General features: G+C 52.2%; 7 protein-coding genes across 7 annotated transcripts; 3 read left to right on the top strand and 4 right to left on the bottom strand.

Annotated features, from left to right (window-relative positions):
• Positions 1 to 1,230: 1,230 nt before the first annotated feature.
• CGGC5_v014822 (uncharacterized protein) lies at positions 1,231 to 3,106 on the bottom strand (the record flags this gene model as incomplete). The annotated part of the gene is made up of 3 exons (XM_032019610.1): positions 1,231 to 1,560; positions 1,617 to 1,978; positions 2,059 to 3,106. 3 exons carry the CDS (start codon positions 3,104 to 3,106, stop codon positions 1,231 to 1,233), a joined length of 1,740 nt encoding a protein of 579 aa, XP_031883290.1.
• Positions 3,107 to 3,535: 429 nt separating this feature from the next.
• Positions 3,536 to 5,679, bottom strand: BSCL2 (Seipin; the record flags this gene model as incomplete). Its single annotated transcript, XM_032019611.1, has 5 exons — positions 3,536 to 3,540; positions 3,621 to 3,764; positions 4,401 to 5,323; positions 5,402 to 5,586; positions 5,677 to 5,679. The coding sequence occupies 5 exons, from the start codon at positions 5,677 to 5,679 to the stop codon at positions 3,536 to 3,538; spliced, it is 1,260 nt and encodes a 419-aa protein (XP_031883294.1).
• A 728-nt stretch (positions 5,680 to 6,407) lies between these two features.
• Positions 6,408 to 9,888, bottom strand: imp2 (Septation protein imp2; the record flags this gene model as incomplete). Its single annotated transcript, XM_066153156.1, has 6 exons — positions 6,408 to 6,577; positions 6,630 to 9,288; positions 9,356 to 9,642; positions 9,704 to 9,715; positions 9,791 to 9,808; positions 9,861 to 9,888. 6 exons carry the CDS (start codon positions 9,886 to 9,888, stop codon positions 6,408 to 6,410), a joined length of 3,174 nt encoding a protein of 1,057 aa, XP_066007393.1.
• Positions 9,889 to 11,546: 1,658 nt separating this feature from the next.
• not1 (General negative regulator of transcription subunit 1) lies at positions 11,547 to 18,316 on the top strand (the record flags this gene model as incomplete). The annotated part of the gene is made up of 5 exons (XM_066153155.1): positions 11,547 to 11,798; positions 11,891 to 12,212; positions 12,265 to 12,697; positions 12,779 to 18,212; positions 18,278 to 18,316. 5 exons carry the CDS (start codon positions 11,547 to 11,549, stop codon positions 18,314 to 18,316), a joined length of 6,480 nt encoding a protein of 2,159 aa, XP_066007536.1.
• A 605-nt stretch (positions 18,317 to 18,921) lies between these two features.
• impact-A lies at positions 18,922 to 20,624 on the top strand (the record flags this gene model as incomplete). Its single annotated transcript, XM_066153154.1, has 2 exons — positions 18,922 to 19,034; positions 19,106 to 20,624. The coding sequence occupies 2 exons, from the start codon at positions 18,922 to 18,924 to the stop codon at positions 20,622 to 20,624; spliced, it is 1,632 nt and encodes a 543-aa protein (XP_066007458.1).
• Positions 20,625 to 21,073: 449 nt separating this feature from the next.
• CGGC5_v014817 (Methyltransferase OMS1) lies at positions 21,074 to 22,298 on the top strand (the record flags this gene model as incomplete). The annotated part of the gene is made up of 2 exons (XM_032019617.1): positions 21,074 to 21,207; positions 21,254 to 22,298. The coding sequence occupies 2 exons, from the start codon at positions 21,074 to 21,076 to the stop codon at positions 22,296 to 22,298; spliced, it is 1,179 nt and encodes a 392-aa protein (XP_031883396.1).
• Positions 22,299 to 22,757: 459 nt separating this feature from the next.
• CGGC5_v014816 (uncharacterized protein) lies at positions 22,758 to 24,071 on the bottom strand (the record flags this gene model as incomplete). The annotated part of the gene is made up of 2 exons (XM_032019618.1): positions 22,758 to 23,508; positions 23,614 to 24,071. The coding sequence occupies 2 exons, from the start codon at positions 24,069 to 24,071 to the stop codon at positions 22,758 to 22,760; spliced, it is 1,209 nt and encodes a 402-aa protein (XP_031883399.1).
• Between the last annotated feature and the right edge of the window lie 1,227 nt (positions 24,072 to 25,298).

Here is a 25,298-nt window from a genome sequence, read left to right as displayed (position 1 = left end):
ACGCACTGTGAGGGCTCCTCCGCGATATGCGATTGAGATGGGCACTCGTATAGATGCATGTGCTATGCAATACTCAAAAGATGTCGCTTGGTCGTGTGGGTCGTTCAAGGCTGGGCCTTCCTCCAGCTACAAATTTTCTCCGTGGACTTGCTGGTCAAGAGGATTTTCTTCCCTCACTCAACGCACACAGCCAAGTAGCACGATGTCGCAAATCATTCAATTTGAGGCTGGGCTTGGAGCTTATGTTTTTCTTGCTCATGGCTGCACTAATCAACGTTTCAGCTGTTTCTAGCCTTTTCTCGGTTGGAAAATTTCGCTCATCACACTAGGTAAGCATGATTTTTTATTTCTCCTGTTCTCCTGCCTCCCGCAGCCCGCTACGATGATGATTATCTCTTCTTAAGAACGGCCAACTGAATTACAATGTTGATCCAAACTATATCAAGCTCAACAGTCTGACTGTAGCTATCTTGCTTTGTTTTGAGAAAGTTACCTGCTTGGACAAGATGTGCTAACGATACATAGACAGTTTGCAGACTGACCGACATGACACAAGAAGTCAAAGTTGGCGGGGCGAGTGAGGAAACCTCACTGTCACTCCATGCGGCAGCAGTGTTTGCGTAGCCTTCCTCATACATTTGCTAGATCACATATTCCAATGCCATTTTTCTTGTGTCAATTAGTGCCGTAAACGTTTCCTCTAATTCGTCTGCAAATGCAATGAACCCACGCCTTGTTTCTGTGGGGTGCTCTTGACCGCAGCGCCTCCGCGAATGTAACAAAGGAGAAGCCGGGGCAAGCATTAAGGCCGCTCGTAGACGCGTACCAATATGACGAAAACAAATGCCCCGTACTCGAGGGGCTTACGCAAAGGACTGCGTTATATCCTCCTTAGACACGGTCTTCACATGTAAATACGTGTATTCGCGGACTCTGAAGGCTAACAGCTTCCATGTCGGTTTGACACTCTAATTGCCAGCGCAGCCATCCAATGGGCCTGACATGGTTCGGCCAAAGCAAGCCAACTGGCACTGTAACCTTCTCTAATCTGCCAGTATTCGCCATTTGACGATCCATTCGCCATCTATACGATACAATTCTTGACCTTCTTTGTGTAGCCAAGTTTGGTCCTTCGACGACTGGCATCGGTTCTCGGCGCATCCCTTTTGGGTACAGGCGAGGCCGTGTCGTCTACAGCCTTGTACGGGCTTCGATCCGAGGCAGTGCGCTTCACAGCTCCTCCTCTTCGTCCTTTTCAGTCGAGGCGGGCGGTACTGTCGTCTGTGCTGGTGCTTGCTTCAAGATTTCACCGAATCCGGGGTTAGATCCAGGCGGCAACAATCCCGCCGATTCATTTCCCGCGTTGATGCTAGGGCGGTGCTTCTTCAATGGGCTACCAATGGTCGATCGCACCGACTCATCAGTGCCTGTTGCCACTTGACCATCGCCGCTGGTGGCCGTCGTCGCAGAAGAGAGGCCAGCGAGACTAGAAGAGGCATGGTTGCCTCCAGCACCCGCAGACACAGAGCGGTCCGGCTCAGCTGAATGTGCCCTCTTCAGCTATTCATACTTTGTTAATGGACCGAAGTGAAAGTCATGACCGAACAAGTACTCACATGAATGCGATTTACGCCGTCGGCTAGCTCCCCCTGAAATTTAACATCCTCAGGGGCGAGTTTATTATCCACATCCTTTTCATCGATATCTTGCATCTTGCCAATGAGCTCGTTCTCGTCGTCTTCATCGTCGCTGTCGTCGTTGAGAGCTCCTCCGACATTGCCGTTGCTCTTCTTGCGAGCCTTCCGTCTTTTGGCGGCCTCCGTGTCTTGGTCTCTGAAAGCAGAGAAACCAACGGTACCCGAGGGTTTGAGAGGGCCCAAGTTGGAGAAATCCAACTGCCCTGACCGCCTCTTGACTGAACCCGGCGTTGTCTGTGCTGCCTTGGAGGAGGCAATGATGCCTATCTTTTGCAATTGGCCTAGGAAGGATTAGCAATTCATGGACCAAGACTGAGAGCCACCAAGGCATGACGCTCAATGCAGGACGGGGTGTTATTACGTTCTCCGCGGTAAAAGAAAGTGAAGGAAGCGTAAGGCTTGTCCGGGCCGTCGATCCCCGTCACAGTTTGCGTGCTGATGGTTTTGGGGTCCAACGTCTTGGGTTTGGCAAAGCTCGTCGTGTGCTCAACGTCTGCATCAACGCCTGATTTTCCATTGCTCTGATTCGAGGCGTCGGCGTCGTCGTCATCGTCATGAGCGTCGAATTGTGGTGAATATTCACCCTTCTTGATCTCGCCGGAGGCCAGTACCCGAAACATGAGCACTTTGATTTGTCCAGTCGCCTCCGGGATCTCGTCGTCATCAGACAGGGAATCAGAATCGTCTTCGCCAAACACAGCTTCGACGGGGGAGCCGTCATCAGCGCCATACCGAAGGGTATCTCGAGGTCCGTTGGGCCCTTCCTCCATCTGCATACCAGGAGACCCGGTTGCCGCCTTTTGACGCCGACGGCGTTTCTCAAACTTTTGCCGGCGACGCTCCAACTTCTCGGCTGCATCATGGCCTTGAAGGTCCAAGCCATTTAGCCAACGCTCCAGTCCAACTTCGCGAAAGAGGAATTCTCGCTCCGCCAAACCGCCGCCTTCGGAGTCGGGAACCTGTACCCAGCGACTGTTCACCCATGTTTCCTCGCCCGGCCTCAGCAGCGTTGCAACCTCTTCCTTAGTTCTGCCATCAAAATAGATGTACGCTGCTATCGTTTCGTTCTCGGAGTTGGTCATGGGTATGTATGGGTTGACGACGCCGGAAAACTTTGACGGCCCATGGGCGACGGTTGGCAGACCGCCGACGAACTGGGGCTTCGGGTAAGGGTTGCTTTCGTTGGGCTTCGGTGTCGAGTAGGGGATGGGCAGGCCTGGTGTCAGGAGAGTGATGGAAATGGCGAACTTTGCGGGCTCCGGTTTGTTGGATTCAGGGTTGATGTTTGGCTGTGGAACGGGAATGTAGGTGCTGATGCGGGACAAGCGCGACTGCTTCTGCATGCCATACTCGGGGAGAGGTGCGCCGTTTGCGTGTATGCTCACGGCGATGCCCTTGAAGCAGGGCATGTTTGAGTGGGAGATCGGTCGCGTCTGGGCAACGTACTCAGTTGCAAGCAGATATCGGTCAAGGCTGTCGTTGTTGTTCGGACAGCAGATTGCGCCAGCGGGGTTCGGTCGTTCGATGGATTTGGACGTCGGCGTGAGGGGCAAGAAGCTGAGGCTCGCAAGAGAATGAAATGCGAAGAACGGAGGAGAATAAAGGGTAAAGATAGGAAGCAAGAGCCGAAGCAAGAATGAGCGCCACAACCAAAGCGTGAGTAGAGACTGCCCTAGGTCGAGGCGGGAGGATATGGTTGAAGTTTGCTTAGCCCTCACCGTCTCTCGGTTCGTTGGCTTGGGTCCTGAGTGGGCCTGGCAGGCTATGGTACTTTGAACGGAGGGGCCTAGAAGTAAATGGTGTGCATGATGCCCCCGGCGGCTGGGGTCGAAGGCAGTTCAATCTGGTTGACGTCCCGTTGTCAGCGACCACGCAGAATATCAAGGAGGGCAAATGATGAGGCTGAGAGAAGGTTGTGGCTACTTTGGTCGACACAAGGACAAGGCTTCTTCTTTGTGAGAGTAGTGGCAGGACTGGCGGCGGTGTGTGAGGGGTGCGGTGCGGGCAAGGCGGGTGAAGAGGCAATTGAGCTGGGTACGTAGCAGAGCAGTGTAGTGAGCTTCGGCGCTGTTAGTACGTCAAGTACCTCAGCCAGGCTTGGTTTTCTAAGTACGTAGGTACGTAAATAGCAAGATCCCAGGTACGACCGGCAAGGAAAGGCGGAGCAGAGCTCAGGTAGGATGAGATGCGAGAGATAATGGAAGAAATCCAGCAAAAAAGAGACTCTTTTTTTTTCCCTCTCAAGAAAAAGAGAGGGTCAACGAAGAAGAAGGACTACACAGGCCGAATTCGCATCCTGTCGTGCGGTGTGAAGCAGTGCGGTGAGTGAGTGGTTTAAGAGGGTAGGTACGCTAAGGTAGCGAAGCACACTGCAGCGGGTAGAGCTCCTGGAGAAAACAGTGAGGAGGGTGGAGGGGCTGGACCAAGGTGCACTACCTAGGTAAGGTACTGACGTGGTTTGGGACGGGCGGGCAAATCAAAGTGGATCAGCATTATTACCTAAGCTGGGACCTAAGCTCAGCTGCAAGCCTGCAACCGCATCAAATTCTCGCCGGCGTCTAGCAGCCGCGGGGGCCGTGTGATGGTGAAAACAAGCGAAGACCAAGAATTAAGGTGCCCACCACGAACATCAAAACCTCATACCCCACCATCCACCGTCCACATCCCGCTAATAAAACTGCTAGCGGTTGTGGGACGACCTACGTCGAACGCTACCCGATCCTCCCTCGCTATAACTTGTCCCTATGCCCGAATCACCCTTGAAACTTGCCCGTCCGTCGTCTTCTTCTTCATCGTCAGCTTCACCTCCGAGTGGGACGAGGTCCTCCATCCGAAGACCTGGCTGTGGCTCTTCCTTGACCTCGGGCTCGTATCTGAGCGGTGCTTGGTTTCCATAGGTAGGAAATGTCCGGGGCGCATCTGACAGCTCATCCACCCCGCTCCCCTCTTCTCTCTTGAGCCGCATACCAAGTTTCGAGTTGTCTTCCCCGCGTCCAGAGGCCAATCTGGAACTTGAGCCCGCAAGTCCAGTCCAGACCAACCAGGCTCCTGCCATGAACAAAATTTCGGATGACCAAAAAAGAATTATCGCCGCGGTCAATGTTGGTAATCGGTAATGATACATCAGCCAGCGCAGTCCGCGCAGTTGTGCCGTGAGCGTTATTGACGCGTGGTACGTTTCAATGCTCTGGCCGCCCTGGATCTCCAGATATGCCGACGACGGCAGGGATGAGCCCTTGCCCAGCTGGACGCGTTCGGCCATCGGCACCGTTAACACGCATGTCTGGGAGTCCGAGAAGAGAATATGGTAAACCATGAACAAGACACGAGAGGCCAGTGAGACCAATGGGTCCTGGTACGGCACGAGGGTGGGTCGTCGTGACGAAAACAAAATGGATTTGCCGTCGAAGTGGCCGTAAGGCTCTGGGGGGGTTTGAGGCTGGACTTGGCTGTTGCCGGTTGACAGAGCACCGGCATCAAGCAGGTACAGAGCTACCATGAAGTTGCCCCGATGCGTGTTGGCTGGCGAGCGAGGCAGAGATAGAGTGATAGACACATCGTACTCCTGCTGTGTCCTCAGACTGGAGCTTGGTATGGTGGCTATTCCAAACGGATTGATCCCCGAGCTGTGTCGTTTATAAGCCAAGGCAGCCAGGAGAGGGATTGGGATCAAGACCGGCTTGATTAGTGACCGGCAAACGTACCCATACTGAAGATGAACCGGTGCGCTCACGACCTGGTCAGGCAGATAATTCCGGAAGAAGAGGAGAGAGGCGGTGGCAGCGAGGGGCAGAAGTAATAGTGACGTTCCTACCAGGAGAGTCACGTTCACCAAAGTTCGCTGTGCCGTCTTGGAGGTAGCTGCTCGGGATGCCTTGCTAAGAGCCTCCTGGCAAGCCCGATAGAAGATTAGCCTGTGTATCTTACACAATCGGCATGTGTCGACGTCAAGAAGATACGGAGAAGTGCGGTTTCATACCATGGTTCGTAAGACGCTTGGGCTGTTCCCTCTCCTCTCGCTCTGTTTCCCCTAAGCCGTGCAGTCACGGTCGATGGTTGTTCTGAGCAAGGGATACGTCGCAGCTCATCACTACGCCCCGGGGGAGGATGATGTAGACGAGGGAGCAAGGGAGAGCACAACTTAAGGAACCTAGGGCTGTAAGTGGGGTTGGTTCTACGTACCTACCCCGACCAGGAGCACCTGCGACCGTGCTCACGACTGTACCTACCTTATCTGAACTAAACGATGGCAGATATGCACTGCAAGTATGAGCTAAGAATTGGGGAAATTGGACAGGCTTCTAAGGTCATGGGCCACCTAGCTCAGCCTTGCGCAATGACATGAGGCACTGGACCCGGGGGGGGGGGGGGGGGGGGGGGCTCCTCTAAGACCCAGTTAATGGAAGGCCGCATATGACACCCGGTCTGACCTCTTTATGCAAGTAGGAAGGTTGGTACGAAGAAATGCAATTATTGTCCTTTTTGGAACGTGACGTTTTTTCAGACAGCTATGAGCCCCAACTCCTGGCAAATCATCACAAATCCGCAAATAAGCAGAGCCCAAAACCGGTCCTCCGCATCATGAGCACTCATCAACACGGCGACCAAACAACGTGTGTTTCGTAAGGTACTTGCAAGAATGACATCACAGCTTTCGCAGATCGTGCCTTACTTTGCGCCCTCTGCATTAGCCAATGGCCACGAATCTTTTCAGCAAGGCTGGAGGTAGTTACTCGGAACGAGTCCGATCTGGCCGTTGCCCCCGTGTACCTCCGCTTCCCACCAACCGTCGTCTTGATGCCGCAGCACTGCAAGGAAGTCTCCCTTGGAGAAGCCCAGCTCCTCCGGGATCGCTGCTTGGTACATGTACAGTGCTTTGGCTGTTGATCTTGTTAGCCAGGTTATTCTATTGATGATTCCCAATGTACTTACCAAAGTGCAAGATTGGTCGGCCGTCGTGTGTGTACTGTCGAGATGGATCTGCAACACTCTTACTCCGTTGTCTCGACTCGCCTTGTCCTGGTGGCCCACCACCATCATACAAGCCCACAGCCCGGTTGCTTGAGCTCGTTCCTGGTCGTACTCCACCTCGGCCACGAACCGAGCCATAGCTATCATCACCCACGGGAGCAAGCTGAACTGCCATATCGTTGCTGACATGACTACTGCTTGGTCGCATTTGCTCCCTGAATGGTGCCGGCGAAGCTGTTCGTGACATGTTGCTCGGCGAATTTTGGCGGTGAAACGGTTGCTCCGAGCCTCGTCTAGGCGCACCACTGCTCATTTGCGACGAGCCTCTACCGAGAGAGCTGTGCGGATTAGGCGACGCCGACCTATAGCTACTCCTAGTATCGTCTGCTGGCGCGACCCTCGGAGACGCACTGCGCGGAGAGCTCCTGTGCCCACTTCGCGCGTCATCTGTCGCCGGCGCCCTAGGGGAAGCACTGCGAAGTGGCGCTGGAGATGCTGCTCGTGGAACGTCACTACCCCTGGTCATGGGCCGAGGACTAGATGAGCCCGCATATCCTCCCGATCCAGGCCGATTCGCCGGGTTGAACATGCTGCGAGTCTGGTCGGCGAACTTCTGAGACGTTTCCTTCATTGCCTTGGCCGTGACGGCCTGTGGCGGAACCCCAAGTCTCTGCACCACTTGTTGGTCGTAAGAAGGAGGGGGCGTTCCTCGAAGCCCTGCTGTGACAGCGGCATTGGTTGCAGCTGGCGGCACCGATCGAGAAAACGGCTGCGAGCCAGGAGTGGGTGTTGCAATGCCGTGGTAGCGGTCTGCCGAGACACGGATGCTAGACTGCTTGCCTACACCAACACCCTTGAGTTCGGCGAGGGCCAGCGCAATAGGATCCGTTTCAGGCTGTGCGCTCGGTGTATTTGATCCTTTTCTTTTCTCGAGATCCGGCGTCGTAACAGAGAATACATTTTGTCCGACGTTCAACGCCAGACTGGCATTGGCGTCAATCGGCTCAGGACTTATCGTTGATCTGCCCGCCAACAGACTCGGGGCGTCTTGCGTGTATACCTGCGGTCGACGTGAGGGGCTTCCTTGCGTAGATACAGGATGCCAAGTGTTTCTGTTTGTGGTAGTGCCCTGAACTTCCTTGGTGCTTTTGCGACGGAACGGGCTGTGGTTCTGAAAGAAACCACTTTTCTTCTTGAGGACCTGCTTTTCCGCCGTTGCCAAGGCCGGTGACGGTGCTTGTGCTTGAGCCGGTACTGATGCGGGTACGCTAACTGGTTCGTGCTTGATCGGCGAGACCTTACCGCTCGAGGGCTCCTGACTAGAGAGCGAGGTTGGGTTGGAGTAGTCACTTTGAGAATCGCGGCTGGACGGTCTTGCCGACGCAGGATGCGAGCTGCGTTCCGATGGAGGTCCTTTTCGACATAGCATTGTCATGCCATCGAGAGGGTATGGGTCGTGGGGAATTGAAGCAAAAGTACCGTGCTGATTGATATCGAGAGGAAGACGGCTCTGCGGCTGAGATGCCGGCGGGACTGGCGCCACTTGTCGTTGCTTCTCAAGCTGTGGTGGCATTCTCTGGGAAAGGCTTGGGGCTTCCCGGGCAACGGGAGGCATGATCTCCCTAGCCAGTGAGATTTCCTGAGTGTGACTCCTCTCAGACGCGCCGGCATCTTTGAGCCCATAGTCTTGCCCAAGACTCCGGGGAGCAAGAATAGGGTCTTTGGGTCCAACATCTGACGGAAAGCCTCTTGATGAAGAGCTCGTTGCTTCCCTGTGGCTCATGTCTGTTAGGAAGCCTCGAGATGAAGAGCCGACTTCTTTATGCCCATGGTCTGACAAAAAGGTTCTCGGGGTAGGATTTAAATCTTTATGGTCTAGATCCGACGCAAAGCTCCTAGAAGGGGGACTTGTCTTTCGCAACATGTCCTGTGCCATGTGCCTCGACGAAGATGAGTTCCCTTCTTTTCGTCCAGCGTCCGTGGCGATCGTTCTAGTTGCTGCAGGTGCAGGCTCTTTGTGGCCCAGATCCTGAGCAAGACTGGAGTTTGGATCGTGGTGCGATTCGTAGGTTGACGGCTGCGGCGAAGAAGTGCGAAAGGCTGGGTTGATGCTCCTCGGAAATTGCGCGACAGAATAGTTGTCGTCGTCAGATGTTTCTGACTGAGTATCGTTGACATCACCCCGGCAGAAATTGATATACTTTGGCGGATCTGGAATCTCTTGCCCTGTCCCCCGTTCCTTGATGAAGCCGACGATGTCAGTCTCAACATCCATCTTTTCCAAAGAGAGACGAATCTTTTCGCATGACGCATCGTCGCTGACACAGACCGTAGAGGAGACGTTGGCAAAAGTCCATAGACTGCTCTTGGTAAAATCCAGCCGTTCTTCTTCCAGATCCTGGAACTTGTCTGCGGCGGCTTTCCACTCGCGATTCCAGCGCGCCGTGGTATCCTCGAGGGCCTTCACTGCGTTCTCATACTCTGTGTTGGATGTCGCAACGCTAATCTGCGTCTTTTCCAGCTTTGCCTTATTTTTTCGCTCTTCCTGGCCCATGACCATGTGGCCTTGTGCCAGGTAACCTTTGATTTTGAGGCATTCTTGCTCAAAGCGATCCCGAGTCTGATGCGCGAGTCAGCACGAATGTTCCATGGGTTTCCTAGGGCTCTCTGGGTAGATATAGGCCGACCTTGTTGACATGCTGCGTCTGCTGTATCTTGGTCTTGAGAATCTTTTCGATACCATTCTGGACAATCTTGCGCCTTTCCTTCATTGCGCCAGCAAAGGCGGCCAGCGGTTCCTCCAGCTCGGTCTTCATCTGAGCAGCGATATTTTGGTGCTGCTTCCCCATTGATTCTACCTCTCCCCTGACAGTATCCAGGGAGTTCTTCAGGCTTCCCATCTCCTGAGAGCCTAGTGATTTTCGACACAGAGACAGTAACTTCCGAGCGTATTCGTCTTCGATAGATGCGCGAGCTGTTTGATTCATTAACTTCGTCAAGTTCTGAGAGGAAGAAGCCGGCGATGATTGACTAACCACTATAAAATGCTTTCAATTCATCGCATGTTTGCTTGGCTGCAGCCATACGATCGAGAAGGGGTCCAACGCCAGCATCTTCCTTACCCCAGAAGTTGTTCGCGACTTGCACATATCAGCAACATTCGACATATGATGACCGCTATATTCAACATACAAGACAAAGCCACCGCTGGGCTTTCCATGGTAGAAGCAGGCATGTCCTGCGATGCGTTGGTCGGGTCTATACGCCAGCAGTGTCGTGGTTTTGTCGCCGGCCTGTGGAATATCCGTCGATTCTGAGGCTGTTCGTGGGCAACGCCGGCAGGTAGAATGACCTGTGGTTGGAAGAAAATTGTTACCAAAGGCTGTTTGGCGATGGCCAAATTCGTGCCGCCGATATAATGATGAATCTAGGCATCCGTAGGTCGGGAGCAGGTGGTGGGTGGTGCCTTATTGTTTGGGGTGGTTGCCGGGGTAACTAGGTAGGCCATCCTGGTTGCGTTTACGAATAATTACCTGAGGTACGGACCCGTACTCTGTTAGGTACTCAGCTTTCCCTTGCCTCCTCCAAAAAGCACGTGATGCTTACATGTGAGGTATGTTACGTAAGGCAAGACAATGTCAGGCGAAAGGCCGGGCTGGTGCTCCAACATTGGGAGGCGGATCTTTTTAACCCGACCGGGGGCCATACCTACCTAGGCTCCTTAAGGTACGGAGTAGGTAGGTAGGTAAGCGAGCACCTAAGGTACGGTCTTCTACATACGTAGGAACCTTAGGTAGCGTACCTTAGTGGAGTTAGTCCGTCGCTCCCGCCACCTACCACAGTGAATAATACATATAGGTATCCGTGGGTACCGACCTAGGCAGTCAGGTGCTCGCCGTCCAAGCAGGAAGTTCAGGGACCACTTGACACATCACGTGCTCTCCGGGCTGAAGTTAGACTGTCCTGTCCAGAACGTCAAGTCAAACCTGGCACCGAAGGTGTCTTTCGTGTCTTTCGTGTCTTCCTTGACTTTGTTCCCCACACTAGCACGCTATATACCTCAGGTATTCCAATTGAATTCACGTCCTTCCTTCGTGACTAAGGCAAATACTTGGCGTGCCAGGCACCTCACCCTCAGGTGCCAATCCGGCTGAGATACGGACAGCACAGGCACGTACCACCCTTACCTCAGGCACCTACCTACCTGACAGTCTGCCGACCTTTGGGGTGCATCCAGGACACTCACACAGTCCAACCCCCTGCTTGCAACTTGGAGCCTCCACGTCTTCACGTAAACCCTTCAGAGTCTATTTTCTTCTTCTGCGAAGCTGCCCCCCTCAGCACCACATACCTCCTCACGACAGACGTCTTGAACAGCGTCGCACCTTTTCGCCCACTCACTTTACACGTTGTCTCTGTGTCTGCACTTCCAGCAGACCTTGGAGGGAAAGAAAATCAATACGGAAAACCTCGACGTCCCTGTGTCAATCCCCGCCCACATACCAGCAAGTACCTCACTTTGATTGCGCCTGGTTGACGCCGAACCAAGCTCTCTCCCCTCCTCTTCTCTCCTTCCGCAGCAACCTTCATTTGGCCAGATCCGGAGCAAACCCTCTCCCACGCTACCTATATTCGACACCGCTCTCGCTTTTGCCAACATCCCGCAGCTCCGTCGTCTTTCCTCTGTCGTCAGCCTCGGCCAGCCTGAGCCACCTGTCGCCCAGCTCTTGAACCTCCTCGTCGTTCATGTGGGCGTCTTGGGTACGGTAGTCTTCACGGGCGGCACGATTTAGGAAGTTTTGGCGAAGGCAAGCCTGTCTGAACTCTTGCAGGACAGACGCCTCCGCCTTGCGCACTCCCTATTCGCAATACTATCCCATGGTCCCACATCCAAGATCGGGATCATTCTCTCCGTATCCTTCGCAAACAGTGCAGACCGGGGCTGGGCACTCGCCCCATCCATCGCAACCCTCCGCCTTGAGTGCGGGCGCAAGTCCAAGTACGAGTAGTCCGACAGGGCCCAATCCCGTGGTCAAGATCGCCGTCGCTCAAGTCTACCTCCTTTTGGGAGCTATCAAGGAGGATAAGGACCGCGCCAAGTGGGAGACGCAGGCAGAGCAATTACGAAAGGTACGCACGCAACTACGTCGCCTTCCATCAACTAGGCAGTTTCACATACGCTGTTCCATCTCGCTAACCAATGCGATTTCTGTCGCTCCTAGCTCATCGATGAACACGGAATGGAGGTTTTCGCAAAGTACTTCACACGCCTCGTCGCGGCTCATGCTGCACACATCTTTCATGGTCAACCGCGCCCCGGAGGCAACGGCAATTTCCACCTACTCGTGAACGAGATGAAGAAGATTTCCCATGATGTGAATCAGGCCAACAAGATTGCCGAGTCCATCGAGACGGGCACAGAAGATATATTCCGCGACTTTGATATGTCAACTTTCATGGAGGCTTTCAAGTTAGATGCCCTGGAGAAAACGATACTCGCATTGGCTTTCAAGATGGGATCTAGGTCTGACCTCAAGACCAAAGGTTCGTTATCCCAGGTGTTTCTCTATAGGCCCTATGTTGACTTTCGTAATAGCGGATGCAATCCTCTCAACCAACTTCCCCACCTTCGTCAACATTCTTAACCAGCGAGGTCACGACGAACATGCGGACCTAACCGATACCTTCATCGCCATGCTTGTCGATCGCTTCATCCAATATCAACCTCCCAATCTCAACGCCGCTGCGAAGGTTGAACTCACCTACAAGGTACTGGCTAGATGGCAGGATGCCCAACCGCCACCGCCATCTGAGGTCCTTGCCGCTCTGGATCTTGTCAGGGTTCTAGCTGACAAGCCACCGAATGCTCTGGCCACTTACATTCAGAGAACTGGGTTTGGTTTTACCCGGGACGAGGAGGCTTGCGTTTCCTACCTGCAGAATCGCCCTCAACAAATTCAACTGAGTGAGGAGCAGGTGTCGATGGCCCTTATCTATGCCACGATCAGTCAGACACCACAGTACGACCCGTCCGTTCTGACCGCAGCTCTCCGCCGAGTCCTACCAGCCTCATTCCGATGGCAGGACGTGGTATCGTACTTTGACCATAGATCTACGCGGGTTTCGTCTCGACAGTTCCTCCGTCTCTACAATGCCTTGCTGCCGATTGCGCGGGAGGATGCAGAATTTGATATTCAGAAACTATGGGGCGGCAATTGGGAAAACCCAGAAACACAACTTTCGTTCATATGCGCTTTTGCCTCTCTGCAGCCTGATCAATTAGACGCCAGCTCCATACCGGGCTTGGTGCCGACTCTGACTCTGGATACCTATACGCAATCATCCCCAGAAATCCAGCAACGGGCATCATTTGCTGTCAAACATGCCTTGGTTTCCGTGGAGGCACTATCTGCGGTATTCCATGTCGCACTCCATTCGGTACATGCTTCACAGAGCGTGGAAGCTAAGCGACTTTTTCAAGAAGTTGTGGTTCCCAACCTGGATATTTTTGTCGTCTCCGCGTTTGGAGTACCAAAACCCTGGCCCACAATGGCCGTCGACACTCTGAACTCACTATTTGAGAGTTTTCTCTACAAACGGTCGACTGAATACGACTTCGTGCTTGACAGCTTGTGGAAAAAAGACAAGGAATGGGTGGTTCAACGGTTGATCGATGCGCATGCGGTCAAACCAACCGATCTTCCCCTCATCTTCGACCACGCTCTCAAGCACAAGTGGTTGGACGAATTGGTTTACTTGCCGAATGGCTTTGGCTTAGATCTCGCGGCTCTTGCGCATGCCGAAAAGTATCTTGACCTCGCGAGCTGGGCCCGTCGTAACGCCGAGAGGAGCAATGAGATTGCGCGATCGCTGTTGCAATTCTTGCTGATCAAGGCCAACCTTGAGTTGCAGTTTCAGCGCCCCCCCGATGGACAACCTCACGTCAAGTCCAGCACGACGCTGCAGGTTCGAACTGTTGCCGCTTTTCTCCAAATTCTAGAGGATTTCCTTCCCAAGACACCACTTCAGGACCTCATCATGGTTCAACGCTCTTGCATCACTGTCTACCCGAGGCTGATCAACTATGGTGAGGGCTTCGATGACATTATTGATGCTAATGGGAAGGACGGCAATGCTTTGCCCCCTGCCGCCAACAGTAAGATGGAGGAGCACTACAAGAAGATGTACGGCGACGAGATACAAGTGCGAAATATCGTCGAAATTCTCGATCGGTACAAGCACTCTCGCGAGGCTTTGGATCAGGACGTGTTTGCCTGCATGATCCACGGCTTATTTGACGAGTACTCGCACTACGTCGATTACCCACTGGAAGCGCTTGCAACGACTGCCGTTCTCTTCGGCGGTATCATTTCACACAAGCTGATTTCCGATCTCCCCCTTAAAATCGGTCTGGGAATGATCCTAGAAGCTGTGAGAGACTATATGCCGGAGGACTCGATGTATAAGTTTGGTCTACAGGCTTTGATGCAACTCTTCTCGCGCTTTCGGGAATGGCCGGGATTTTGCAGGCAATTACTGCAGATCCCTGGCTTGCAAGGCACCGAGGCATGGAAGAAGGCTGAAGACGTTGTGCGGGATCATGAAGACGAACTTGCCCGATCGCGCAATGGCACAGCAGCGCCTGCCCACAGGTCCTCGGTTAGCGCTGAGCCACTTACGAACGGAAATACATCCGAAGGGCGAAGTGCAGAGCGCCAGCCGCCGCCCTTCATTTCTATCAATGCCACAGAACGCTCGCCTGGCGTCGACTTCGAAGAGCCGTCAAGCGACACTCAGGGCAAGATTCAGTTTGTCCTAAATAATTTGACCGAGACGACTCTTCAATCGATGTGCAAAGAACTGCGAGACATTCTCGAGCAGCGTCACCAGCAGTGGTTTGCCAGTCATCTTGTCGAAGAGCGTGCAAAGATGCAACCAAATTATCACCAGGTGTACCTTGAACTGGTGAAGCTCTTCGAGGACAAGGTTCTGTGGTCTGAGGTGTTGAGAGAGACGTATGTTAGTGTCGCACGCATGCTCAATTCCGAGGCTACAATGCAGAATTCAACCGAGCGATCTCACCTCAAGAACCTTGGCGGCTGGCTGGGACTTTTAACCCTAGCGCGCGACAAACCGATCAAGCACAGAAACATCGCCTTCAAGCAGTTGCTCATTGAGGCTCATGATACGAAGAGGCTGATTGTAGTAATTCCGTTCGTCTGCAAAGTCCTCATTCAAGGCGCGACCTCGACCGTCTTCCGCCCGCCCAACCCTTGGCTAATGGATATCATCCACCTGCTCATCGAACTGTACCATCATGCGGAACTCAAACTCAACTTGAAATTCGAGATCGAGGTCTTGTGCAAGGGGCTCAATCTTGATCACAAAAGTATCGAGCCTTCGGGGGAAATTCTCAACCGCGCTGTGGTAGAAGAAAACCAAGAGCTGCTCCCACAAGATACACTGGAGACTTTCGAGAGTCTATCACTCAACGGCATCACCACTGGAGTTACTGCCAGCCTCTCTCCTCAGGTCGCTGCAGCTTCGATACCGGACCTCGGACCTCTCATCCACATCCCGCCCACGAATGAGATGGTGGTTACGGCTACTCGACTTCATGAAATTGTACGCACCGCTCTGACGCGAGCACTACAAGACATTATACAACCTGTTGTGGATCGATCCGTTACCATCGCTGCTATTTCCACACAGCAGATGATTCACAAAGACTTCGCGACAGAGCCAGATGAGAACAGGGTCAGAACATCGGCAATCAACATGGTCAAAGCTACTGCCGGCAGCCTAGCCTTGGTGACATCGAAAGAGCCCCTGAGGGCCAACTTCACAAATTACATGCGAAACTTGTCCAACGATCTTCCTCAGGGCCTCCCAGAAGGCACTATCATCATGTGCGTTAACTCGAATCTGGACCTTGCCTGTAACATTATCGAAAAACAGGCCGAAGAAAGAGCTATTCCAGAGATCGAGGAAATGATTGAGCCCGAGCTAGAAGCGCGACGTCGTCATAGGGTGCAACGGCCTGCCGACCCGTATGTGGATGCTTCCCTTAGCCGATGGGCTTGGACTATTCCAAACCCTTTCAAGTTGTCGCCTAGTATGGGAGGTTTGAACCCCGAACAGATGGCAATTTACGACGACTTTGCTCGTCAGCCTCGGACAACCACATCCAATGCCCCTTCCCATGTTCCGTCTGCCTCCGATGCGACACGTTCGCTCGCCAACGAGGTCCTCCAAGAGCAATTTTCGGCTATACCCAGTCTCGCAGCTAGCTCGGAGACACCGGCTGTGCAGCATATCAACCCTCAACTTCAGCAGCAGTACGGTCCCGTCCATAGCGGAAACATGGCGAACGCGAGGCCGCAGACGTTTCAGATGGATGGTCGCGCCTTGGTCGAGCGCGTCCAGAAGTTACTTTTGGAGCTACAACGTGTGGCGACAGAAGCCCGCGAGGAACATTTCGCCGATTTGCCCAGGCCCCATCCTGTCCTTGATGTGGTGGACGCTTTGGTACAGCATATGATCAAGGCCTCGCAGACATCTGAGGAATTCGCAATTTTCGCTGCAGACCAGATCATCCAGCTTGTTTTCAGCCCGATTGATGACAATCTCGCCCTTGAGAGCCTGGTGCACGTCTTGGAAACATTGCGAAAAATCTCGGGTCCGACACTAAACAACAGAGTGACAGCATTGTTCCGACAGCAACCTGGCACCTCTTTCTTCCATATTCCCCTATTGGCTGCGTTGTTACGCACCGATCTTCTGGACTGGAGGAATATCGATACGTCAATGGCCAAGGCACTGCAGGCAAGAAAGGAAGGTTCGCTCGACTTTCTGGAGCAGATGATTGATCTCACTCTCCTTGGCAATCGGCCTCTCGCGCTCTACGGAGACTTTGTCCTCACGCTTGAGGCTGCTTGGACGTGGATTCAAGAAGATTCAGAGTCCGCCGTTGCACAGCGACTCAAAGTTAAACTATCCGGACAAGTCATGCCACACTTCGAGCAACAAGAAGGCGGAGTCGCGCTGCAACAGGACCAGATGGAGTATATTTTCGATGAATGGATCCATCTGTGCAATAACCCAAACGCATCAGATAATTCAGCCGTTATATTTGTGCAGCAGATGCAACTTAGAGGCATCGTCGAGAGCAAAGACGATCTATTTCTCTTCATTAGAGTTGCCACAGACTTGTCAGTGGATCGATTCGAGCATCTTGTTCACTCTACCGGCACTTTGACCGATGCTTTCCTCGCCGTTGATGCTCTGGCCAAGATAATCAACGTGTTCATTAGGCTGCACAGTGCACCTGAGTCAACGGCTGCTCTCAGCCGAGCAGTTTATCTCGACTCGATTCTGGCCCTGATTACGTTGGTCCTCAACCATCACCACGTACGACGTGCCGAGCACTTTAACCAGAGAGTGTTCCACCGTCTGTTGTCCGTGCTGTTCTACGAGGTCAATTCGACGGCTGAGCAACTTTCTGAAGAGGAGAGGTCTGAAATATTTCTCAAATTTGGCTCCAGACTCGCCGATCTTGGCCCCAGATACCTTCCTGGCTTTGTCTTCGGGTGGCTGTCACTTCTGCAGCATCGGGTGTTTCTCCCTGGCATCATGAAGGACCGCAATGGCTGGGTTGTCTTCACCAGACTACTTCAACTGCTTTTGGAACACGTCGGAGAACAGGTCAAGGCGGTAGAGCCATCAAACGTGGCTAGAGAAATCTACCGCGCTACGCTGAAGCTGCTGGTAATTTTGCAGCACGATTACGCGGAATATCTTGCAGCGCACTCCCATCAGCTTGCAGCCACCGTTCCCCCGCATTGCAAGCAACTCCTCAACGCCATCTTGACAGCAAATCCGGCTGCTCACCTAAAAATGCCAGATCCTCTATTCCCGGGACTTCAAGTTGATCGTATGGACGAGGTTCGGGAATCACCTGAAGGCCTGGATAACTCCGCATACCAACTGCGGGAATGGGGACTTCTTGAAGTGCTCGATCATGCGCTGCACAATGGTCCTTCCGAAGACATGTTGGCACACGTTGCCCGAGCCATAGTCGACAGCCAATGTACGGAGACAGGTTTTGGCCATGTGCCTATTCACGCCAACCTGAGGGTCATTGACGCTGTGACCTTGCACCTGGGCAACCATGCGGTCGAACAGGCGACGCAGAAGGGCACCGATGTTTTCAACCCCGCCTCCTCAGATGTGGCTATTCTGTTTAGGCTGATTCACGAACTACCTCCCGAAGCCCGTTACTATCTTATCGTGAGCATCACAAATCAGCTCCGATTTCCCAACGCCCACACCAACTACTTCAGTCGGGTCCTTTTGGAGGCCTTTGTTGGGTACAAGAAGGATCCAGAGGAACCAGATATCCAGCAGCAAATCATTCGCGTGCTGTGGGAGCGCCTCATCGGATTCTGGCCCCAGCCGTGGGGTCTGATGGTTACTGTTGTCGAGCTGCTCAAGAATGATAAATACAATTTCTTCGAGCTTCCATTCGTCAAGTCAACCCCTGAGGTAAGTCATTCGCGCCAGTGCCCTTCTCGTGATTTGAGAAACAGACAGCTAATGCAGCATTTCAGGTTCTTGAACGCTTCCATGCAGTCTTGCAGAGGGCATGATCTTCTCCAGGAAGTGTTGACAAATTTGCACTAGCTTCCAGGTGACGGAATTCCGGAGAAAAAGGTCTCTCTCAAGTAATTAAAAAGTGAGGTAGAGAAGCCGAGGATGAAGCGGCGTCAAAGGGGTTGGGAGGGAGCGCTGGCGATGATTTCTAAACAGGCGTACCATGCGGACACTAAAGGACGCAGATGTAGTATTTACATAAATGTAAGATAACGAGAGTTGAGAATTTGGCACGTGTGGAAGCCTTTTGGCATTGATGTGATGTCTGGCTGACCATGAGTTGTCGCGCAAGTTGGCATTGATTCATGTGGCATCCACAAGTGCGCTAGGGCCGAGGCATTTCATTCTCTAGACGCCTCTCTTGCCAGCCGGATGTGGTACTTTGAAGGAGCAAATGCTTATCTCGAGGTACCTGACTTCACGATAAGTACGCCTGGTGTTTCAGGTATCTCTCATAGGCCCCTCATAACGGAGAAGTCTTCACCCCAACTAATGCAAGTCCCGCATCAGTGTCTATTTCGTGATCAAGTCCACCACGCCCGTCAAATTGCCATTTCTGCCTTTGCGTGAACAGGGTTTTTCTACCTTTCAGGATTTCCGGATGGCTTCTCAGCAGGATCTCCAAGACCTCCTGCGGCTTATCACGGCGCACAAAGTGCCAATGATGACTGCCATGAGCCAGGTCAAAGCACTCCAGGCTGTGAACCTTCGCAGGTAGGTTCTGGAGGCACTCTTGAAGTAACGGAAAGTGTTGGAGTATGCCTGCTTATCAAGACGCTTCATAGCATTCAGCAAATTGCAGATGCCCTGCCGGACGTGGTTGAGGGTGCCCTCGGGGACTTCAAAACCGCCAGATCTCTCCAGTCCGCCTGCAAGTCGCATCTGAAGCGGCCAAGCAACAAGCGAGCTGCGGATGCGCCAACCAGTAGGCCCGATCAAAAGCGGCCGAGAAATGATCCTGGTGCTAGCTCGAGCATTGAGTCGGAGCAGCAGAGCACAGGCCAGGAAGATGCTTTGGCATTGCCCGTCATCACCGATGAAGAGGGCATTGAGGGAGTGACCATCTACACCAATCGTGCGCCGGTGATGCTTGCCTTTGCGATCGAGCTTTTGCGGTTCACCATGCCTGAGCAGCCCCTCTCCAGTCGCCTCAGCCTAGCTCAGGCTGTTGTCAGTATCAACTCCAGGTCCAAAGCCGCCAGTCTTGGGTTCACCGACATTATACCCGAAGGCGTGTCCTGGGGTGAGGGTCAGCCCAAAGTGACAGTCATGGGCAGAAGTGTCACCGTTCTTAAACGGGGTGACTACCATGCCCGCTCGGTACACGAGGCGGCAGTGCCAACCGCTATTGCCACGGCTAATGCGAGGTTGACAAAGAATGCGCCAAGCCAGATGAGCGTGGATAAATCCATGACTGGGCCTTCCAGATGGGCTACAAGCACACAGGTGACGCTCAAGTCATCGACGTTCGTCGCGCGAGTCTCGACCTTAGAACAACCCTCGCAAGTCTCTAGTATTCTCCATTCGCTACTCACATCTGAGCCCAGCTTACGAACCGCAACTCACAATGCATGGGGTTACAGGCTATACCAGGGTGATCGAGACGGGGATGGGAATGGAGGTGCCTGCGAAGGCTGCGAAGACGACGGCGAAACAGGATGCGGGGAGTTCATTCTACGTCTTATGAGGGAGACAGGAGCGACTGGGGCTATTGTGGTGCTGACTCGCTGGTATGGAGGTGAAATGTTGGGGCCCGACAGATGGAGACTGATGAGGACTTGCGTGATCGAAGCGCTGTCGGACCGGTTGAGGCTATCCCAGAGCTCTGCTGGACACGATGGAGCCGCTGTATGGGCTCTCGACCTTCAGCACTTAGCCAGCCACCCGGCCAGGAACAGCAACAGTTCCCAAGGCCACGATGGCTGTGATCGCAGCGTCGGGGTAGCAATACACAGGCCTGAGTCGGCAAGAGCGTACCTCTTGAAAAGCTTCGCCTCCGGGCCTAGTTCGCAGGGGAATAGCAAAGGTGGCAAGACCGGTTCCAAATCAAGACTTGCAGTCAGGGAAGAGTCTGAAGCTGAACTGCGCCAGAACCTTGGGAAATTACTAGGTGCCCTGAGGCTCCTCTTTGAAAGTTGGGCGCCCCAGATATCACCGCAAGAAATGGACCGAAGAGCATGGCAGTTCTACGTGCGAGTAAGACCCGAAGTAGAATCGGGGCCATCAGGCTGGGGTGCAAAGGGCTGGCTCAACCTAAACTCCATACTACAGCTACGTCACCAGGAAAAGTCGGATAAGGCTTGACTAGGACAAAGGAGTTTGAATGTGTGACTTGCTGCTCCAGCTTTGTGAGAGGTCAGTCATTCATCTATCTTCAAACATTATGAACCCGCAACAAAGGCCGGCATCACGTCTGATGAAATCAAACAAGTGGCTTATCATACCGATCACATCTAGATGGAGGGTCTAAGAGAGCTGAAATAGAGTGCGCTGAAAGTCCTAATCCTTCGGCACCGGGGCACCCCGATCCGGTCCCAAACCACGGCCCCACCCGGTGCCCAAAGTGACCAGCGGGTTTGCGACAATTATCTTCCAGCACAAGACTTGAAGCTCAATCTTACCTGCCTCTCGGCACCCTTTCCCAGGACCCTTGGAAACTGCGGTGCTCGCAGCGATTTGTGTTTTTCAGCGTTTGCTGTAAAATAAACCGGCGCCATTCCCTCCAGCCGTTGACGTCGGCCAGAAGAAGCGCCATGGTTCCACGCCACGGGCTACGAGGTCGAGCTGGTCGCTTGCCCGCCCCAGTGCTGTCTACCACTACTCATGTTCCTGCTCTCCGGCGCTTCACATCGTCTCGGATACAGTGGAAGAAGGAAATCTCCTTGAGGTAAGTTGCCCGGACGGAGCAGCTCCTGCAGCACTAACTGTACTAGGAAGTCTATCAAACCGTTTGCTCCTCGCTCTTCCCATGCAACAACGCCAAAGTCGATAACGAACGATCTCGAGACCGCCGACGCAATATTTAGATCCAGAAAAACGTCTCTTTTGGCTTGTGGCATAGTTGCGTTGGGTATGGGCGTTTATTTCAGCACCATGCTCACTTCATGTTGGCTTTCCTCTGGCCGTCAAGGCCCAGAACCTGCTACAGACGCGTGTGCGCCGGGCCAGATTGCCGTGTTCACGGAAGAATCAGCTCGAAGATTTGATGAGTACCTCGATGGGTCGGAATGGATGATGGGGATTACATCTTTAAGGCAGAAACTAGCCGCTGAAGCCTCGGGGCATGTCCTGGAAGTCGCAATGGGTACTGGCCGCAATCTGCCCTTCTACAATTGGAGCCACGTCGTTCAACAACCCAAATCCGCAACCATGAACGATCAAAAAAAAGGGATCACGACACCTGCGCCCATTTTGTCCTTCACGGGTGTGGACATTTCCAAAGAAATGTTGACGGTCGCTTTGAATAAAGTATCCGAAGCTGTCCCCGACCTGAAGGGCGTCGCACCATCAATTGAAACGCAACAGTTGACTCAAGATGGACATAGTGTCTTCTCCTATTTATCGGGCAGACTACGATTCTTTCGCTCTGACGTACACATCTTTGTGCCTGCCCCTATGCAAGGTACGGCGGAAACAGCCAAGTACGACACTGTCGTTCAGACGTTTGGCCTTTGCAGTGTGCGAGACCCGGAGAAAGTGGTTAGAACTTTGGCCAGTATGGTGAAACCAAACAAAGGGAAAATCATTCTTGTTGAGCACGGAAGGGGGTCGTGGGGCATCGTCAATGGCCTACTAGACAGGTCAGCACCAGCCCACTTTCAGAAGTACGGATGCTGGTGGAATCGAGATATTGCCGAAATCGTCCATAACGCCGCTCAATCCACGCCCGGCCTTGAGGTCGTCAAGATCGAGCGCCCTTACCTGACCCAACTGGGAACCACTTTATGGATTGAACTGAGAGTCAAGAACACCTGTTGAGTTTCCCATCCGATGGGAGGATGACGATGCTGGCGCTTAGAGCCTCGATGGCCATCAAGAAGTGGAAATGGAAGTGCGCTGCAGGTTTAAGACAGGAGAGGTTGGTTTATTTCATTTCAATCATACCCAAGAGCTTCCGTATTCCCTGTTTTCCGTCTCCCTGGCTCATGAACCCCCGCAAAACCTAGCCTTCGTGAACGCATCCATCCTACATTTGTAATACATCTACTAGCACAACATGTCCTTCGATTTTGAAATCATGATGTCGGTGGCTACAAGTTGTTGTGCCCCATCATCTGCTCTTCACGGCAAACCACAACCACATGACTGATCTTGAAATGATCAATGTTCTTAGGTATTGACCACTTCAAGACGCAGCAACTGTGGATTAGACATGAGATCTCGGCACGGACAAACATGAAGAATTTCTTCAGCTTCACCTTGCACATCACACACCGCTCAACATGAGTCCAGTAAACAATCTAGCTCGTCGAGTTCAATGTTTTCCGGGCTATGATCCCACTCTAGGAGTGCACCTAGCTTCAGCCAGCTGTCCCCATCAGTGTCCTTTTTGGGAGGCATAGTTGCCTTGATAGCAGGGCTTGTCAGGAAGTGGACTGGGACAACATTGCCATTGGCGGCAACACTTTGTCTCTCTTCGAACATGGTATCCTCACGTGACCCTTCATCCGTATTGGCCGTCGAGTGGTCAGCAGTAGCTATTGAGAGTTCGCGAGCGAGCTTGCGCTTCTGGAGCACATCGGCGGTCTGCGTGAATTCTCGCTCGTCCTTTTCGAGGGGAGGTGAGGCACTCCGGTGGCTTCTGGCATACCTCAAACTAGTGGGAAGTGACCCAACAGGCGTCGAAGGCATCGCGAAGTCGTCATCCGCATCGTCAAATTCGGGAGATGACAAATCCACCTCTGGTGATGGACTCAGCTCTCTTCGGCGCAAATCCATGTCATCACCGTCCTCAGACCCAGATGCTACACTGGACAATGATGGAGAGACGACGGACCGCTGAACGAGGAGTGGCATTGTTGAGTCGGGAAGGGGCCGTCTCGGGCAGGTTGTGAGGTAAAAGTAAGTTCTGCGAGGATGTACCGTTTCCGACTCCTTGGCTACAGGACAGGGTGCAAGCGTGCTCCAGCACGATCGTTTGACGTAGGCGGCGAGACGTGAGGATACAATGGCGCAAGGATTGGCAGAGCTTCAATTCGTTAGCATACCGCATGGCAAGAGAGTCGAGGACGATGAGCAAGAACCAATATGAGAGGGAAGAGGCATGGGGTCAGAAGGTGGCAATGATGCGTACTGTTGGACGATAGGCAACTGCTGCGACAAGACAGTCGCCAGCTCCTTAACCAGATGGGGCCTGTTCGCGGTCGCCTGCAGTTGGACGATGACGGCCTCCACAATCTCGTCATTAATCCCTTCCAGCTTGATGTTTATTGATGATATTGTGTTGCCACAGTCTCCGATCTTGACATCCTCAGCCGTCGGGGATGGCGGTGGCGTGTGCTCCAGCATGCTTTTCTCGTCGGGGCGCTTGAGCGAGTTTCCTCTGCGTTGAGTCTCGTCACCATGGAATCGCTTCTGTCGCTTGTTCGATTGTAGTGTCACGGGGGGTATGATGGTGATGCGACTCGGTGTGCACTCAGAGATGTTCCGATTTGAGCTGGCGGTGGCGGGACTGCGATGGGCATGGCTTCCAGGTACGTGAATTCCCAGAGATGGCAAAGAAAGCGACTTGCGTCGAGTGTTGTACGGCATATTGAATGATGGATTGCTCTGTTTGCTTGGACGGTTGGGCTGGTGCTGAGTTAGGAGTTGACTGTAGATGGATCGTCTTGCGACCAAGACACTCGATAACAAATAGCGCGCCTGTTGCTAGAATAGACCAGATGGAGTTCCCCGGATACTTTTCAGGGTCTTTTTCAGAGGGCGGGATGTTTGCTGGGCAACAAACGCTGCGAACCAAAGGCTCCCTTCTCGTGAATTTTTTTTTTTTTTTTCCACACTTCCCTTGTTTCCGACTGGCTGAACGTTTTTTTTTCCCACGGTACCCCTGGCAAAAGACGTAAGATGGTGGGGTCAAGTGGAGTAGCGGTATTCAGCCCCTGTCTGGTCCTTACAACCGTGTACTGCATAGTACAGTAAATACCCCTGCAAATGCATCACCCTCGAACTGGATAATCGGGTCAAAATGCATATCCATGAGCTGTCCGCCTTATTTAATATGGGCAAAACACAAAAAAGTGCATATCTGCATACTACATACGGCTTCCTAGATTATCCCGTATGAGGGGCTATGGTAGGGGGTTTTGGGCCTGCGCTGGGGGTCTGGGGGGTCTCTAGGGGGCCCTCTAGGGGGCTATAGTAGGCCCTAAAGCTCTTAGAGCTCTTAGAGCGCTAACTACCCCTCTAAAGGCCTTTATAGCTACTAAAGGACTTACTCTTTAGCTATTATAGCTGCCTTCTATATAAAAAGCTTATACTTATTAACTATATATTTAAGTTAAATTATATATTAGTTAGTTGCTTAAATTATAAATATTTATTAAAGTTATTACTATAAGTTATAAGAAATATATAAGCTTTTTAGATTATAAGTAATACTTTATTTACTAATAATAAAGAAATATAAAGATTAGTTTTATATTCTTCTTTAGAAGTATAATATATTAGAAAACTATATATTAAAATACTATTATAATATCTATAATAAAAATAAAACCTCTAAACTTTAAGAATATTATAAAAAAAGTAATAATACTTAAAAGACTTTTTTAATATATAGTATTAAACATAAGAAAAGATACTTAAGAGATTAACTATGATAATTAATAGATAATCTAACTTATAGTTAATAATAGAGAGTATATTATAATATATCTCTACTATATATATATCTTAAATATATAGTTATAATAAGAGTCCTAAAAATAGTTTTAATATAGTTTATATACTTATAAACTTAATACTTATTAATAATCTTAT

This window comes from Colletotrichum fructicola (genome assembly GCF_000319635.2).
Source record: "Colletotrichum fructicola Nara gc5 chromosome Unknown KSG_Nara_v1_contig09, whole genome shotgun sequence".
In the NCBI taxonomy this organism is placed as follows: Eukaryota; Fungi; Ascomycota; class Sordariomycetes; order Glomerellales; family Glomerellaceae; genus Colletotrichum; species Colletotrichum fructicola.
The sequence above is the reverse complement of the archived record's forward strand: the minus strand, read 5'-3'. Positions and strand labels throughout refer to the sequence as shown.